General features: G+C 49.9%; 1 protein-coding gene and 1 long non-coding RNA gene across 3 annotated transcripts; one reads left to right on the forward strand and one right to left on the reverse strand.

Moving 5' to 3' along the window:
- The first annotated feature begins 9,129 nt into the window (after window positions 1-9,129).
- Window positions 9,130-13,042, forward strand: LOC109776814 (uncharacterized). 2 transcript variants are annotated; one of them, XM_020335483.4, is made up of 2 exons: window positions 9,130-9,524; window positions 11,495-13,042. In XM_020335483.4, exon 2 carries the CDS (start codon window positions 11,495-11,497, stop codon window positions 12,698-12,700), a length of 1,206 nt encoding a protein of 401 aa, XP_020191072.1. In that variant the 5' UTR covers window positions 9,130-9,524; the 3' UTR covers window positions 12,701-13,042. The 2 variants fall into 2 exon arrangements, with proteins under 2 accessions (XP_020191072.1, XP_045088782.1); XM_045232847.2 differs by lacking the exon at window positions 9,130-9,524 and adding an exon at window positions 9,552-10,519.
- A 218-nt stretch (window positions 13,043-13,260) lies between these two features.
- On the reverse strand, window positions 13,261-16,521 carry LOC120973215 (uncharacterized). The gene is made up of 2 exons (XR_005767586.2): window positions 16,023-16,521; window positions 13,261-15,850 (listed from the first exon to the last, which is right to left on the reverse strand). It is a non-coding gene; the product is annotated as an uncharacterized lncRNA (long non-coding RNA).
- Between the last annotated feature and the right edge of the window lie 1,483 nt (window positions 16,522-18,004).

Raw genomic sequence — 18,004 nt, forward strand, 5'->3', positions numbered from 1 at the left:
TGCGTCTCATAGTTGGGTCTGTCCGACTCGGACCTTATCTCGACTCGGATCCGACTACGTCGAATCCGACCAGACCTTTCCAAGTCCATATTATCCGGTTAGCATCCAATGCTCCATGGCTGGTGAGACCAAGCCATCGACCGTGTCATATGCTAATCTAGTCGGCTGCGCGTCCACACATCCCTTTCGACTAGGGACCTTTTAGGACAGCCATCATACAATGCATAGTCCCACAAACAAGTCACGTACTTGCCGATACACATCATTGATAATGTCAAAGGACTATCTTTATTCATAAACACATAGGAAATATCATCATACATGATTGCCTCTAGGGCATATCTCCAACAGTTGTCCGAGCACCGACAGTCCTGCTTCATAGCAGCATTGACCATCAATCGCCACCGCTCGCAACATTGCCTCCCACGGTCGTAGAACTTCCTCGCCATGGCTCAACACCGGTGGTCACGGTTTATAGCATCGGTGCTCACTGTCCCCGTCCCCTACTCCATTCACCATGGATCGCAGCATCAGGGGTCAGTGCTCGCAACCTCAAATATTGTGGCTTCGGTCCCGCTGTCAACCTGTGCTTGCTGCAAGGCGGAGAAGGGGATCAAGCATATTAAAGGACCCTACTCCATCGTATGATTCGTCCATTCTACAGGCTATGGTCCATGATTCAGAGGCAGACCATGGCGATGTATGCTGCACTTGACTCCTTTAGATAGATTTGATCGGACAATGGTTGTTACTCGATAAAGACAGCGTACAGAGCTTTCTTCTTTGTCCTCTTGGAAATGCCTGGAGCAAGCTAGATTTGGAGCCCCAAGGCTCCACCTAAAATGAAGTTCTTTGCATAGCCCGTAAAAATGAGTATTGGGCCTCAGATCAATTACTTACAAGAGGCCTACCACATCAGCGTTGCCCACTTTGTCTGAGGAGCCTGAGACGCTGGATCACCTGTTGGTGCAATGCTCATTGGCACGAGTGATCCAGTTTGATGCTATGGAGGCAAAAAGCTGGGAAAGAGATGTCCCCTCGCCGCAGGCTGGGCCAGTAGATTGGTGGACGACGTCGAACGATGTAGCCCCAATGGCACAAAGGAAGGACCTAGACTCCCTAATCATCTTAACTATACACTCCATTTGGAAAGAGAGGAACCGTAAGGTGTTTGACAATATAGCCACGCCTAGAAGTGGGCTCATGGCTGCTAATCAACAAGGAATGGAGATTGTGACAACTTGCATGGAGATTCAAACAGACCAGTCGCGGAAAGGTAGGCCGGGGTACTGCCTACTGGCGCCAAAACTGTAAACTTAAACTCTATTTTCTATCTTAATGAATCGACGCGCAAAACTCATGTGCATTCCAGAAAAGAAAGGCTATCTGTATCCAAGACCCCATAGAATAAATGTGTCTAAGAAGAGTCACCAAGACTTGTTCCTCCTCCTACCTCGGCTCTTCTTTCAGTTCTCTCTGATCACCTTTTTTGCTGCCTTCTGTACTCAAAACTCCCGTATCTAATTAGATAAATGCTTGTAATATCTCGTGATCGAGTGATGCTGGAAAGTTTTTGGCGGGAAAATTAAACCATATCAATGGCTCTGATTAGAGGTGTTAAATGACCATAGCTTAGTTGAAAGTGCAATCATACCCTTACATCATGTTTTGATGTTGATGACAATATACATGTAGGGGACTAACTATGTTTGTCAAGTAAATCTTAGGTGTTAGTCCCCGGTTAATCAACGTGTGTGGATCAAGAGCATACAAAGTGATTTTACTCAAGGATGAAGTATCAAAATTGATTACATATTTGTTTTCTTGAGTATAGGATCCCGCACTATTAAGAGGGGATTGATAGGGTTAGTTAAAGACTTGCTCTTGCCACAAACCTCCTTCCCAAAAATGTTTTAGTTCCTTCTTTACTCTCTCTGGCATGTTCTGTCTCTGACCTGCCAGATGTCCGGGCCTCACGCCGGATATCCGGCCTGCTCGCCGGATATCCGGACCTAGCCATCCAGAGAGCATGTTGTGCTGGTGCTGTTTGCCGGATGTCCGGTCCTCTATGCCGGATGTCCGGGCTCTCCTTGCACCTCGGATTTCCGGGCTTACTTACCGGACGTCCGGCTTGCACTATCCAGAGGGCGTTTTAATTTGGTGAACTTGCCAGATGTCCGGCCATGTGCCGGATGTCCGGGGTTTCCTGATATGCCAGATGTCCGGGCTTGGCCCCCGGATGTCCGGCCCCTCTGTTTCTATCTCTGCTTCTGCTCTGTCTTCAAGTGGCTTGCCAGGCCAGATGTCCGCCCCCCTTGCCCGGATGTCCGGCCTGCCCGTTCACTTGCACTACAACGGCCACATTTGTGCTCAAACTATATATAGCCCTCCTCTCCCACGGGAGAGGATTGACCATTCACTTTGAACAAACCCTAGAACACATTTCACTCTCTCTCTCTCTCACTCTTCCGCACCAAATCTTAGATCCCCAAGGGATTTGAGAGAAGTTGTCCGACCAAGTGATAGATCCATTCCTTCTCCTTCTTTGCACCAAAGGAATTCGTGATTTGAGCAAGTCTTGAGCATTTCCCAATTGTTCTTGTTACTCTTGGAGGTTGGAGACTCCTAGGCGGTAGAAGTCTTTCGGAGAGGAATAGATCATTGTGATTACCCCCGGAAAAGTTTGTGAGGGTTTGGAGACCACCCCAAGGTCTACCATTAGTGGTTGAGAAACGCCTTCGTGGTGTTGTCTCAAAGGGAGAATAGGGTGAGCCTTCATGGCGTTGGTGTGCCTGTGGTAACATCCACCTCTCTAACGGTGACGTAGTTTCCCTCCAAGGAAGTGAACATCGACATACATCCTCGTCTCCCGGAGTTGCGGTTATCCCTAACCCTAACTCTCTACTTGTGGTTACTTGTCTCTTAGCACTTACTTATATCATATTGTGCTTGCTTTCTCTCCTAGTTGTGTTACTTGTTTATCTTGCTTAGCTCCTAGCATTACTTGCAATTGTTAGGCTCACTTACATATTCCGCATTATTGCCTAAAATTGCTAAGTAACAATTAAAATTTGTAATTGTACCTATTCACCCCCCCTCTAGGTCCATCTCGATCCTTTCTGCAAACAAAGGATAATTTCATCCCTCTAAACTTTTAGTTTCAAGTGGCCCATTCAGTTTTCAGAGAAGCCACGATCCAAAAGAAAAGAAAAAGAACGGGGCGTTGACCAGTTGGCTGGGCAGTTGAGTTAGCTGTCAGCCCGCCTGTGTTCGAAGCTCGGCTCTAGCGTGTTGAAATTATGTGTCCTGCAACTATATTCAAATTACTAGGAATTACTAATATTCGGAATATCTCATTATGGAATTATACATGTATTGATGCATGGAATTACTTTACATGATTATCATGGAATTATCACTTGTTGGGACGTACTTAAGTTATATGCTTAAGGAAGCTGGTCGATTATCAGTGGAATACAAAATGCTATATATATTGAAAAGACTACCCGGGTACAGTGATAATCGGAAAGAGCTAGATCATATAGTTAGATTACAACCCTAACGTTGATCTACATAATTAGAGGAATTTATACTCTATTATGGTGCGTTGCTCACAAGCGCGTGCTCCGGGGACACAACGGGTAGAATCTGTTAACAGACAAATTTGATCGTGGTTGGTAATTTGGTCTGGAGTCTATCCCGGAAAACTAGTTGAAAAGACTAGGAATCTTATCTGTATAAGAGGTGACTCTTTAAAAAGACAGTATAAGAAGGTCCCTACCCCTTAGCCTCAGATATGCGAATTGTGAGCGGCACCACGAGGAATTAGGGGATAGACCGAAAAACCCTAAATTTCTAACATAGCGGGCGGTGCTTGCGGACTTTTCTCCTATATAAAAAAGCCTATATAAAAAAGCCAACAAGGATTAGCCTTGGCTGGTCTCATTTTTTTAAGGAAAAAAAAGCTTTGCCCGATCTCTCCTCGATCCCTCCTGTTTTTTTGGAACGAAGACGCTAGACGCGTCCGGCTTTAAATTAATAAAGCCCTCAGGCACCAGTTCAGCAAGATACAACCCAGAAAATCAGAAACCAAGTTCAGTCCAAGACGACGATGAAAACATCACAAAGGTTCCACGCGAAGGCACCATTACACCATCCAAATCATCCAACGCAGAAGACCTATCTAACATGAAACATCCACCGAAGGCTCCAAAAGCATCATCGAGTCGTCATGTCTTGTCTAGCCATCACCTGGATAGTCTTGATGCGCGCCATGGCCTCCGACATGCGCTCAGCATCGCGCTCCTTCCCCAGCGGAGTCCACGTCTGTAAGAAAAGGTGACATTTGAAGATCACATCCGCAGGGTGGTTAGGAAATTTTTTCTCAATCGTAATTTTATTGCGCGTCGTCCAAATAGCCCATAGTAGCGCCCCTACGCAACGCCAAGCGATTCTACTACTGGTCCCTCTTGTGGTTTTAAGGATGGCAATCAAGTCGTTCCCCGAGGCTGGGTTCCAGTTCGAGTGGAAGGCTTCCCTAACTGCACTCCACGCGAACCTGGCTAGGTGGCATCTAAAAAAGACGTGGTTAGCATCTTCACCTAGACCGCACACAGTGCAGGTACCGTCAGCCGGACCGTTACGTTTTGCCACATTATCCGACGTGGGCAGCATATTCCTGAGCATTTGCCACATGAAGATTTTAATTTTCAAGGGCAGACCTGCCTTCCAGAGCCCCCTAGCTATATCAAGCGCTGTCCCTTCAGTAAGCTTGTTGTATAAAGATTTAACCGAGAATTTCCGGGACGCTGTCAAGCTCCAATCGACCAAATCTTCGCCCGGCCCTAAATGGTTGTCACCAATTTGATGCACTAGGTCGTCCCATGCCTCCCGTTCGGCGTTGGAAAGGGCCCTCATGAAATGGATCGCTGGAGGGTCAGTACGGGCTGCCTCTCCCACTAAGATGTTGGTGTCAGTGGCGATCCGAAAAAGATTGGGGTGACTTTGCCAAAGGGGAGAGGCTCCTAGCCAATGATCCAGCCAAAAGCGAGTGGAATTTCCATTTTGGATCTGGAATTTGGCCCCGATAGCAAAAGCTGGTCGGACCGCTTGGATCCCTTTCCAAAACACGGAGCCGTTGGCCGGGGCACTGAAAGGATTCCCATTTGGGAAATACTTAGCCTTTAGCAGCTGAGCCCAGAGACTCGTCTCGTTCTGGGCAAGCCGCCACCACCATTTGGACAGTAGGGCTACGTTCATAAGTTTGGAGTTTAGGATCCCCAAACCTCCGAATTTTTTTGGCCTACAGACAGCCGCCCACTTTACCAGGTGATATTTCCGCTTGATGCCAGTTCCTTCCCAAAAGAACCGGGATCGCGGTGTATCTAGCTTAGCATGCACGCCATCAGCTAATAAGAACATCCCCATTGTGAATAGGGGCAGGGAAGAGAGGCTCGAGTTAGTTAAAATGAGCCTTGCCGCAGAAGACATAAAACGCCCTCGCCACGGGCTTACCCTATTGGCCACCTTCCCATACAGCGGCTCCCACTCTGAAATCGATAGTTTGCGATGGGATATAGGAAGCCCCAGATACTTTATTGGAAAGCTCCCAAGCTTGCAATTAAGTAGATTTGCGGCACGCCAACTTTGATGGTCGTCCATCCCCATGGTGATGACCTCGCTTTTAAGAAAATTTATTTTGAGTCCGGACAGGATCTCAAAGGCTAATAACAAAAGCTTAATCGAGGCGATACTATGGTTGTCGGGCTTAAACAAAAGCAAGGTATCGTCTGCATATTGTAAATGGGTCACACCACCCGGGATGAGGTGTGGAACGAGACCCTTAACATGACCAGCCTCGCTGGCCTTGGACAGCATAGCTGCCAAAGCGTCTGCCACAAAGTTAAAGACGAGTGGGGAGATGGGATCGCCCTGTCTTAACCCTTTCCTATTACGGAAAAACTTCCCCATTTCGAGATTGACAATAACCGAGGTGTTGCCACTCGAGATCAGATGCATGATCCGGTGTACGAAACCCGCCTCAAATCCCTTTTTGAGGAGGACTTCCCGCACAAACTCCCAGTTTACGCGGTCGTACGCTTTTTCCAAGTCGAGCTTTAGGATAACGCCTTGTCCACGTGTACGTTTTAACTCGTGGATAATCTCCATGAGCGCAATAGGCCCTTCAAGAATGTTTCTACCCTTAAGGAAAGCGGTCTGACTCTTATGGATTACTCGTTGGGCAACCGGCGCTAACCTAGAGGCGAAGGCTTTGGCACATAACTTGAAGGGAACATTTAGGAGCGTGATCGGACGGAACAACTTGATTGTATCCGCCCCTTTGACCTTGGGAATCAAACAGATCGCCCCATAATTAAGTCTCGAGAGGTCAACCGTACCGAGGGCGAAGCCATTAATAATAGCTTGGAATAGGTCTCTAAGGAAAGGCCAAAATCTTTTGAAGAACTCTACCGGCCAGCCATCCGGGCCTGGAGCCGTGTCGTTCTTCATGCCTGCAAGCGCTAGGTCAATCTCTTGTGGCGTAAAGGACAGCATGAGTGCGTCGTTTTCCTGTTGAGACACCCTCTCCTCCGGGCCCCATAAGTCTTCCCTAAGACTTAAACCTTTCTCTTCGGCTGTTCCCAACAGCTCGACAAAGAAATCGAAGATGTGCTTAACGATTTCAGAATGGGACACCAGAGTCCCATGCTCCGACTGTAGTCTTAGGATGGTACTCTTGCGTTTACGGCCATTGGCGTACGCGTGAAAGTAGCCGGTGTTGGCGTCACCTTTCACGACCCACTTGACGCCGCCCCTACGTCGCCAGTATTCCTCCTCTGCTCTAAGGATAGCCAAGAGCTGGTTTTCCAGAGAGTAGCGGTGCTCCCATTCGTCGCCAGAGAAAGGTCTGGCATCCGCCTGCGCGTCTATACTCGCGATTTCTTCCATGATGCGTTCCCTTTCCCTTTTGGACTCGCTGCCGTGGTTGGCCCCCCATCCCCTGAGGAAAGCCCGCAAAGCCGCAGCCGCAGAGGACCAGAACTCTACTGGTCCTCTTTGGCACCCCACCTGGTCTCCAATCAAGGCCCAACGAGTCGTGACCAATTGACAGAAGCCCTCGTGTTCGAACCACGCCGTCTCGAAGAAAAATCTACGGCTGCGACGCCTACTGTCCTCCCCTGACGACAGAATTAGAGGGACATGATTTGAACCAATGCGCGTCTCGGCCACTAGGGTACAGAGGGGGAACAGGGCCTCCCAATCGCTTGAACAAAAAACACGGTCGAGAACACAACGCACTGGAACCCGCTGTTTGTTAGTCCAAGTGTATCTTGCACCTGTCCGCGCAATTTCCCTAAGAGCCGCGGCCGCAATAGCATTGTTGAAAAGGGACACCCTAGCCCAGTCAATGTTGCTATTGCTCTTGTCCGCCCCCGAGCGGATTAAGTTAAAGTCCCCGCCCACAACGACGGGCAAGTTGGCCGCTCGCTTGGCCCCGACCAAGGTTGTGATTTCCCCCAAGAAATCTGCAGACCTCGCGTGGTCCGCCGGCCCGTAGACACTGACAATCACCCAAGTAGCCATGGATACCCGGTGACGAACAGTAGCTGCAATATAGAACAAACCCGGCTCCCACGCAATAACATCACAAATATCTCTATTACAACCCATCAGCTGACCTCCAGAATGCCCCATGGAAGGGGTCCAAAACCAATCGAAACGCTGAAAAGGATCATACGCCACTAAATCTCTAAACGTGAAATCTGCCTTAATAGTCTCTTGGAGCGCTACAAAATCTATGTGTTCTTTAGACATATACTCTCTGAGCTGCGTACGCCGCCCCCCATGGCCGCATCCGCGAATATTCCAGAAGATGTATCTCATCAGATAACCCGATTACGCAGGCGAACTCCACGGGAGCTCACCGCCTTGGCCACACGCTTCCTTGCCGGCGCACGGCTGGAAGAAGGCAAGTCCGAGGCCACCCCGGCCTCGTCTTCCTCGGTGGGCAAATCTACTGCACCAGCCCCTACTGGTACCGCAGCCTGGCCGTCCGCGGGCTGCACAGCCGCACGCCGGGCGGCAGCAGCCGCAAGAGCGGCCTGAGCATCTTCACGCGCGCGAACTAAGGGAATGATATCCAAAGGCGAGGAATCTAGTGCAACGCCACTATCGTGAAGAATCTCAGCTAGATGGACGTCAGAGAAGGCATTTAAGATCTTGTAAGAGGGGGTAGGGTTACCTGTCACATCCATGTTCTTGTCAGTAGCACGGAGCTTGGCGCTTTCCAACGAGGACAAGTCCCCGAGCTTGGCCTTGGCGCGCGCTAGGAGCCCGGGTCGCCACCGGAGTCGCCCTCGAACGCTTGGCCTTGGTCGCCGGCCCTGGCGCCTCCAGAGCCGCTCCTAGCTCTCCTCCCAGCGCAACGATCGCACCCGCCGCCTCCTTGGCCACCGTCTTGTTCCCTGGCTTCCTCCCTGCTGTCTTCTTGGCCTGCCGCCCGGAGCCGCTCGACATCCTCTTGCCCGAGGCCGGGGTAAGGTCAGTAACCTCGCATCCAGACCCCGAGCCCCCTACGCGCGCTGGAGAGGCAGTCAAAGGGTCTGACTCCTTAGACACCAGCGGCAAGGGCACAGGCTTGGTTGGAACTTGCAAGTTGGAGCCGTACTGGTCGAAGGACTGATCCAGGGAGCGGGCGAGGGGGGGGGGAACTAACAGCAGTGTCTTGAGTAGCGAGCACACCCAACTTTTCCCAAGTCTCCGTGTCAATGGAAGTATCTGGAATGCTCTCTTCGGGCTCCTCAGTCAGCTCGCCCATCGCCACATCTTGGCCAGCCGGGGCCGCTCCCGCGCCCGGCGCCACCTGCTGGGGCACCCCAGCCGCAGAATTGCCTGTTGTCGCACCCTTAACAACTTGCTTGGAGGGAATCACCGCGGCTGTCCCGGGCTTGAGCTTGAGCTGCCCGCCCGTACCATGCTGGCTTTCTGAAAGGGGGGCGGATGGGCCCGCCCCAGACGCACCACTTCCGTCCCCCAGCCTCCGCGGCAGCCGCTCCACCTCCACCTTGATCTGGTACCCTTCTTGGTTAAACCACACCTTGACCGTGCCGTTAAGTTTAGCCGGCGACTTGCAAGCCAGTTTCATCCTCACAGGCCCCAACTTTATGAGGGAAAGCTCGTCGACCACGATCGGGCGTCCCAGCATCTTGTTCCGAGCGATCCTCTCCCCGTCGCTTCCTTGCAGGCAGCGGGGCTCCTCGGCGGCAGCCCCGGATCCTCCTGCAGCCCCTTCCATGGCTCCTCCTCGCACGCCGCTGGCCGGTCTCTCCTCGCCGGCAGCCCGGGGTCCTCCTGCAACCTCCTCGGCTGCCTCCTCATCTGACGCCGCCGGATGTTCTCTTCCTCGGACGCCGCCGGCCAATCCCGGCTCCAACGCCGCCGGCCCACCCTCCTTCTCCGACGCCGGTGCGCCTCCAACTTTCGAGCTGTCGGCCCCGTCGCTGGTCTTCCATGGACTCTGACAGGTGCGTTTCTTCGCTCATTTAGAATTTCTGCTGCATTTGGTAAGAGTTTGAAGAGATACAGTACTTACTCTGTAATAGAAAAACAGAGTGTTTTCCTCTCTTGTAGGATAAACAACCTTGTAGTGAAAGTAGATGTAGCTACTGTACTTGATAAGAATTCGTCCACCAGAATAAACAGCAGCATTAGTTGTTTCCATCAGCTTCCTCTATTCTCTCACCATACTGTAGACCTCTCGAGTGATTCATCCATTCCAGTAGCAGTGGACTGGTACCTCTCGCATGCGGCATCAGCGCTCTGACGACATAACTGAAGCTATGCTGCCGAGAACTAGCTGGTGCTTCTGGAATCTGGACCTTGTACCGCATCGCGCTGGGCGTGGCGCGTGCGACGAGTGCGAATGCGCGATCTTGCACCTGCACGAGGACTGACGCCCATGCGCATTCGCTTCAGATCACAAGGCATCAACCCCCGGGACTGGGAGCTGAAACCGGCAGGACGGCGCGCGAGCTGTGCACTGGACAATTTGGATCATACTGTAAATTTTTGACAAGACCGCAGGTGCGTGCAGGGCAGCTCCTGGGCGCGCACCGTGCAGCTGGCCGTGTCGATTATACTAGTCCTCCAGTTAACCGATTAACCGACTAACCGCTCCTCGTACTCTGGATATGGAAACCCAACCGACTCCTTAAAACCCACCCCACTTCTAACGGCTAAGTGCTAACACCAAGACTCCGGCGGCCGGCGGATGCCAATTTCCCGCAGCCGGTCGACAACCCACATCTCCTAGGAGTAGCATATATACCCCACCCGCGCCGCGAGACGCTATTCTTCCATCTCTTCTTCGGCCTTCTGCCAATTCGATCATCTTCTTGCCATGATGGAGAAGCCTGAGGAGCAGGAGACGGGGGCGAGGAAGCGGAAGGCGAGCAAGGACATGGACGGGGGGCTAGGGAAGCGGAATCCGAGCAAGAACATGGAGGGGAGGACAGGGAAGGTAATCCCTACTCCCATTGTCGAGTAATTTAGTCCTTTGAGCTCGAAAGAACCGAGGTGGATGGGTCTGAACGTGGCGCACGGGATTGGGGACGACGGTTTGGCTGGTCGAAGCGGACCGGCGACGGTGGCGGGGCGCTGCCCGAGCTCGACGAGCCGGACGGGAGGGACCCGCCACCGGCTTTGCAGGACGAGATTGGGCTCTCAAGGTGCTCCAAGAAGTCAAGAACCACCTCCGCTCAGACGTCGCCGCGGACAGGGACGCGCCGCAGGAGGAGGAGCAGTTGTGAGGGGTGGCCATCGGCGGGGGAGGGGACTAGGCGTCCGTTAGATTGAATCTTGTTATGCTTATACGCCAGTAATAATGTTCAACTGCCTTGTCAGTACTTCGTTTTGCTGAAAATCTGCTGCGCCAATTTTATTATCAGTTTGCGTTCAGATGATATATTGTGCGATCAGATAGAGATTATGGTTGTGGCAGAGTGCGCAAGGTATACTGTTATAGTACATATTGTGATTCTGATTGTGGTTCAGATGATATATCATGCGATCAGATAGATGATATATATGGTATACTGTTGTGATTGGTGTTCAGATGATATATCATGTGATCAGATAGATGATATACATTGTATACTGTCCTGATTGGGGTTCAGATGATGTATCATGTGATCAGATAGATCATATACAGTGTATACTGTTCTGTTTGGGGTTCAGATGATATATCATGTGATCAGATAGATCATATACAGTGTAGACTGTTCTGTTTGGGGTTCAGATGATATATCATGTGATCAGATAGATCATATACAGTGTATACTGTTCTGTTTGGGGTTAGATGATATATCATGTGATCAGATAGATGATGATATATATTGTATACTGTTTGCATCTTGCTTTAGGGAATTCAGCTTTTTTTAAGGATTATTGAGCATTTGTTAATGTTTTCCATTCATTGTTGTTCTGCTGTCCACAGATGAGCAAGACGCCGCCTACATCAGTAAGGGACCTCCCATCAGAGATCATCGTCTCGGTGTTCATGTTGCTCCCCGGCAAGTACGACCGTGTACGGATGTCAGTTGCCTGCAAAAGCTGGAGGGCACTGTATCTTCAAAATCTTGGAATGATACCACCAGAACTGCCGTGGCTAGTCTTGCCATCAACCACCAAACCCATGGTTCATATGACCTGTGGTCCGTTCAATTACAAGCTTGATCTTCCAGCACCTATCAAAGATGATGCAGAATTCTGTGGGTCGCATGAGGGAGGTTGGGCTGCCCTGGCCATGAACACTGGAGAGAATGTTCTTTACAACTTCAACAGTAAGGAAACATTGCCAATGCCAACCACAATGCTTTTGGAGGAAGATCTGGTGGTTCAGGCAATATTGAAGATGGCTTCTTTTTCTGCTCCCCCTCTTCCAGATCCAGCCCAATGTGTGGTCGCTGCAGGTCTCGCCATCACTGAGCCAGATTCCATTCACTTTGCTTATTGGCAGTATGGTGTGGGTGCTCACTGGACCCGTGTTAGTCTTGGTAGCAGGGATGGTCTCAGCTCGCCTATGGTCGACATCGTATACCACACCCAGCGTGGTTGTTTCGTATGTCTCACAGATGACCAAAACTTGCATTTTCTTAAGCCGAGGTTGGGTGATGATGGCATTACAGTAATGGAGTACAGGTTCCTCAAGGTTAGTCTTGCCCAGTCCGGCAGTGAGATGTCGATGATGACGAACTTTCTACAATACATGAACCTAGGGACCCTATCTGGACAGTACATTGCGCAGTCCGGGAATGAGATCTGGTTCATCTCGAAATATCTGGACAGTTTTGGCAACGGCAACAGAACAAGGTGGTTGCGTGTGAAGAGGCTAGAGGAGCATGGTACCAGTAAAGAGGATACGCCGTACTGGTCTGTTGTGTGCGAGTTGCCGGGGAGGGTGCTGTTCACAGGACTTGCCTCTTCAAGGGTCTTCCAGAGGGACGACGACTTCAGTGATCACGCAGTGTTTCTTGATGACAGAGGCATCCGAGTTCCAGGGCTACTGGAGGTGATGTTCGAGCGCACCGACTCCGGAATGTTCTCCGTGAAGTACTCCAGGGCAAAGCCGTGGCCACCTGCCGGCGGGGAAGAAGTTGCACATGTGTCCAACAAGTGTCCACCAACCTGGTGGCTCCACTGATAAGCATTTCAACAGCACAACTTGTAAACGCTCCTGAACTAGAATAGCTTTTAGATACTTCTATCCCCTGTGCCATTCATTGTTTCTCGGTCATGGGCGATCAGCCGCCGTTGCTTGTAGGCGATAACGAGGAGTAATCGCTAGGTGCATGGCTGGGCTAGAGCCGATCTATTGTTGTATGCCGAACGGTGCGGTGTTGTAAAGGCTCCTGAATTGGAATTACTTGAAATACTTCCATTCCTTTTACAGTTCGTTGTTGATTTGTTGGTGTCCTTGTAAAAGCTCCCGAATTGGGATGCAATAACTCTAGTATTCTCCAGAGATAAGATTCAATTTTTTAAAGTTGATGACTAATGTGCTTCAGTACAGTCCAGATCACCACTTCAGTAGTACTCCTGTTGCTACCAACTTGCTTTTTCTTCTTTTATTTACTCAGTTTTAACTCCAAAAAGAATACTGTATACAGTTTACCAAATCAGCGAGATTTCACTGTTGATATCAACTAGGTAGTTCTATTGTTTCTATGGTTCTACAACATACGGATAGGGTTGTCCTTGATATTTCCTAGTGCAAGCCGTTAATTGAGATTAGCACTACAAAGCTTTCAAAGTTACATTACAAATGCTCAACTGCTGCATCTAATGTCTTACAAATTCTACATTCATGACACTAACCTAGAGAACCAACCGTTCACCTGATCTCATACACAAGCTTTCAGCATCACAGAGGTCAAGAAACCGATACATTAACCATGAAATGATGAGATCACTGGTAAAGTGACTAATTAATTAATATGGACATGTTCCATTAGTAACTGGATCAGTAACCTCCTCCAGCTTACTATCACAAAAGACCTCATGGCAATGAAGTTCCGGAAGGACACCTCCATATCAACTCGGTTCAGACTCTCAGATTCAGCTTACTGAGTTGCTGAACCACAGCCTATATTTCTGGCCTTTGGCTTGCCTCTTCCCTCGTGCAATGAGCAGCACCAATGCGAGCTTGACAGCCTCAGTCCTCAAGACGACGCTGCCTGCTGAGGTTTTTTTTTTTTTTATTTTATAATTTGGAGCTTTATTAATTACTCAGTGGTAATACATTCACGGCCAATAACATCACGGAGAAATTGTGGAACAATATTGATACAGAGACACCTCCTGCGAACCTCACTAGCGTGTTTAGCAGTAAGATGAGCAGCCATATTGGTTTCTCTTCTTACAAAAGAAATAGAAAAACTAATGAAGTTCCCGCCTGGCTCCTTGATCTCCTGAAGAGGCCTCACTATATCAGCTTTTGCAAAATCCTGAGATTTCCACAGGTTCACCACTTCAAGGGCGTCACTTTCAACCAAGATTCCCCTCCATCCCATATCTGAAGCCAGATTCACAGCATCCAATATTGCCATTGCCTCCATCATCCGGGCAGAACTAGCATATTCATACCACCGTGCTTGAGCTCGAATAAGTTTCCCAGTATGATCACACACAACCATGCCAGTACTCCCTTGCCCGAGTAGTTCCTGGAACTGGGCATGCCCAGTATTGATTTTGAGACACTCATGTGGCAGTGGTTTCCAGCATTCTAGCACACGCAGTGTAGGAGCCGCCTGTTCTTTTCCAAGCAAGGATAAATCTGCAGCTATATCAATGGTCCAACAGATTGATTGATCAACTGTTCGGACCTGTTCAGCATGATGCCGAGCATTTCGTTCGGATTAGACTACCCAGGCGCCACACAAGATGATACAAGCTTCCCTTCTGCTGATTAAGTTCCCCTGAATAATATCTACTGTAGTGCCCAAGTGTTAGGGTGGAGCATAGGAAGTTTAACTCCAGTCCTCCCCTTGACGTGGTCCCAGAACTGCTGAGCCCAAGTACATCCGAACAGAGCATGTTTGCATGGTCTCATCGTCTCCACAGTCCTCGCAGAAAGGTATGTGTTCGACATGGCGATCTCTAAGGACAGCCCGACAAGGTATAAACCCCTTGATCACTCGTCAACAGAAGCATCTAACCTTTGGTGGCATCTCCAACCTCATAAGATTTTCCATACAGGCCAAGTCCATTCGACAAGCTAGAAGCACCACCTGATCTGCCATGGTGTTCAATCAGGAGTTTGTATGCTGAACGTACAGAAAATTGCCCACGCTTATCCGGTTGCCATGCCCAGAAATCCTCTCCAGTGTTAATTGGGATGCGTAAAATAGCTTCAGCATCAATCTGAACAAAGTTCATCTTGACAGCCTAAACATCCCAGCTACGATTATCCTCCTTGAGGAGCTCATTTGCTTGTGTGATCATTGCATGCGTGGGTTTAACTATAGCTTTGTACCCGAAGTTGTCTGGAATCCATGGATCTCCCAAACATTGATCGAGTCCCCTTCTCCCATCCTCTTGATCAAACCGAGTTTTAGAGCTTCCCTGCCAAATAATACGGCTCGCCAATTGTGAGATGATCCTTTTGGTTTCGTGGCATTCATAAAGTCTTTCCCGTCATAATATTTCCCTCGGAGCACTCTCGCACACAGGGATTCCGGATTAGATATAAGCCTCCATCCTTGCTTGGCAAGCATGTCCTGATTGAACAAATGAAAATCCGGGAAGCCCATGCGCCCCCCACGCACTTGGGGATAGCGATATCTTCCCATTTCTGCCAGTGCATCTTCCTTCTATGTTCATCTCCTCCCCACCAGTACCTTGCAATAATACTGATAATCTTCTTACAAGTTTTCTTTGACAAAGCAACTCATGCAATATGTAGGGATTGCTTGACAAATAGATCTGATCAGAACCTCCCTAGCCACACTATTCGTGAGCTTAGGAGACCACCCATTAACCAGTTTCTTGATACTCGTTGCAATATGATCAAAATTATCCCATGTCGATCATCCCAAGGCAATTGGAAGACCCAAATATCTCTCAGCCAGTGCTTCTGCTTCAATATCCATAGTTTAATGAATCACCACCTTGTCATCATTTGAGCAATTGGCACTGAAGAATATGGCCGACTTGGCCTTGTTAACCAACTGTCAGAACCCACCCTATAGAGCTCCAAGATCTGCCTGCCGAGGTTTAGGTCTATCAGGCATTCGAGGTCGCTGCCCGCTGTGCCTACTTTCACTTGTGGGACAGCCCTTCTGCCTGTGAGAACCTGCAGAACAACAACCTGGAGAACTCAGCTCCACAAAGCCCCGTGTTGTTCACATACTGGAACCCTCCATTGAGCCTTTTCAAGGCTACTATCAGAAACCAAATTACTATACTTAATACAATGTGCTAAGAAATTTATCTCCGAAAAGGTTGAGCAAGAGCTTATTACTCACAGTCACAGGGGCACTGCTTTGCGAACATCAAAGAGCTCGAGCAACAAAACATCTGCAATCTCTAAAGGGATCAAGCCAAATAGGCTGTTGAAGCTCAAATCTGCCCTGTCAGCTGAATTAGGTTGCCGAGGGTTGAGGGAATGGCTCCAGTCAATTGATTGGACTGCAGTGCTAGAATAGCAAGTTTAGCGAGGGGCGGAGCTCCGCGACTGCCGGCGGGAGGGTGACGAGAGCTTGCGGCCCTGCAGCGAGATGGCTGTGCCGCGCGCGCCGCGGTCGCAGGTGAGGCTGATGAAGGAGCCGCCGCATTGATCACCCGGCCGGGTCCCACGAGCCCAGCACCCGGCTCGTCTGGTCCAGCGTGCCTTGAGCGCCGCCAGCGCCGGGCCTCCTCCTCGGTCGAGGACGGCAATGACGAGAAGCAGGAGGAGGGGGGCAGAGCACGCGTGGGGCCGCCACTGGAGAGTGGGAGCAGAGCTGGCCAAACGGGGCCCGCGGTAATCTGGCCTGGCACGGCACGGCACCTTGTGACACATTTAATAGCCGGGCCTACCGTGCCGGCCCGCGTGCTGTAGCCTGCAGTTCAAGCACGGCCCAGGTGCTAATCGGGCTGGCACGCCAGGCACATTAGGATCACCTCCTGTTTGGCCTGCTGGGCTATTTTTGCGCATATTTTTACCTATCGGGCCGTATATACATATTAAAAAAATCAAAAAATAATATCAAAAGGATAAATGGGCTGTGTCTTGCTGATCCGTGCGCTCAGCCTAGCAGCCCAAGCATGACCCAGGGTGTGCCTGACACGGCCCGATTAGCCCCGTGTCGTGTCTGGTCCGTCACGTGTTCGTGCCAGCATGCTTGCGCGCCGGCATGCCAGGCCCAACCGTTTCGGCCAGCTTTGAGTGGGAGAAGAGGGAGTAGTGGGGTGAGGCCATCTCCAACGTAAACCGGGACACCCGGTAGACCCCGCACAAGTGATCAAACCCTTAAATTTGTAGTTTTGGTTGGTTAAAAAAAAGACGCACCGAATAGATCCCGTAAAACGGCAGATCCTGAAAAGTATTATCAGGTCCCTGCATATTATCACCTACATACCCCATACTTGCAGTTTTGGAGTCGATTTTTTAGGTGAACCGAAAACGAGTGTATGCCGGAGCACGTGGCCTGGCAGCGCAGCGCGCGAGCAAGGAGCAAGCGGAGGAGCTCCGCAACGGCCGACTCTCCGGCGTCGGAGCGGGCGGCCGAGCCTAGGTCGGGGAATGAAGAAGAAATGTGGGGAGAAAAAGGAGAGTAAAAAATATTTTTTTGTTTGCAGTATAGTTTTTCAATACATGTTCTAGCGGAGCCCGTTTCATACCGGAAAAACGTTTTGCGGTATACCCTAAAACGATTTGGCAGTATGAGCTTTTATGCTAGAGATGTTCTTAGCCATCCAACACAAATAATCAAATGAAACCCACCCAAAACCCCTTTTCAGGCTTGCTCTAGAACACTCATCCCAATCCATAGTTAGAGGGTTGTGTAAAACCAAGCTCCCACGTTCATAGGAGGTTCTCGGCCGCCGGATTTGCTTTATCACGCGATCTAGAGCGTCTGATGTCACGATGATTTATTGTAAGCCGTTGGATATTCATCCGATCAACGTGGGCCGTCTGATAAATTTCAATAGCATCCCTTTGTAATATATGTACCCCCACTAGGACATTTTTGACATTTCACGTCTGAGGTGAGGGGTGCAGATAGGGCTGCGACCGTGTTGTCCTCATCTCCTCACTTTCCCCCTCTCCTCTCTGTTTCGCACTCCCCTAAACCTAGCACCCCGTCTTCCTCGCCGCCGCTACCACCCATTCTCGCGTCTCACCTTTTTGCCACACCTCTGCGTCCTGCCTTATTGGGAACATTGCATGGAAAACAATTTTTTTCCTATGAAACACCCAAGATCTATTATGGAGATGCTAGCAACGAGAGTGGGAGTGTATACA

This window comes from Aegilops tauschii, chromosome 2, assembly GCF_002575655.3.
Source record: "Aegilops tauschii subsp. strangulata cultivar AL8/78 chromosome 2, Aet v6.0, whole genome shotgun sequence".
Classification (NCBI taxonomy): domain Eukaryota; kingdom Viridiplantae; phylum Streptophyta; class Magnoliopsida; order Poales; family Poaceae; genus Aegilops; species Aegilops tauschii.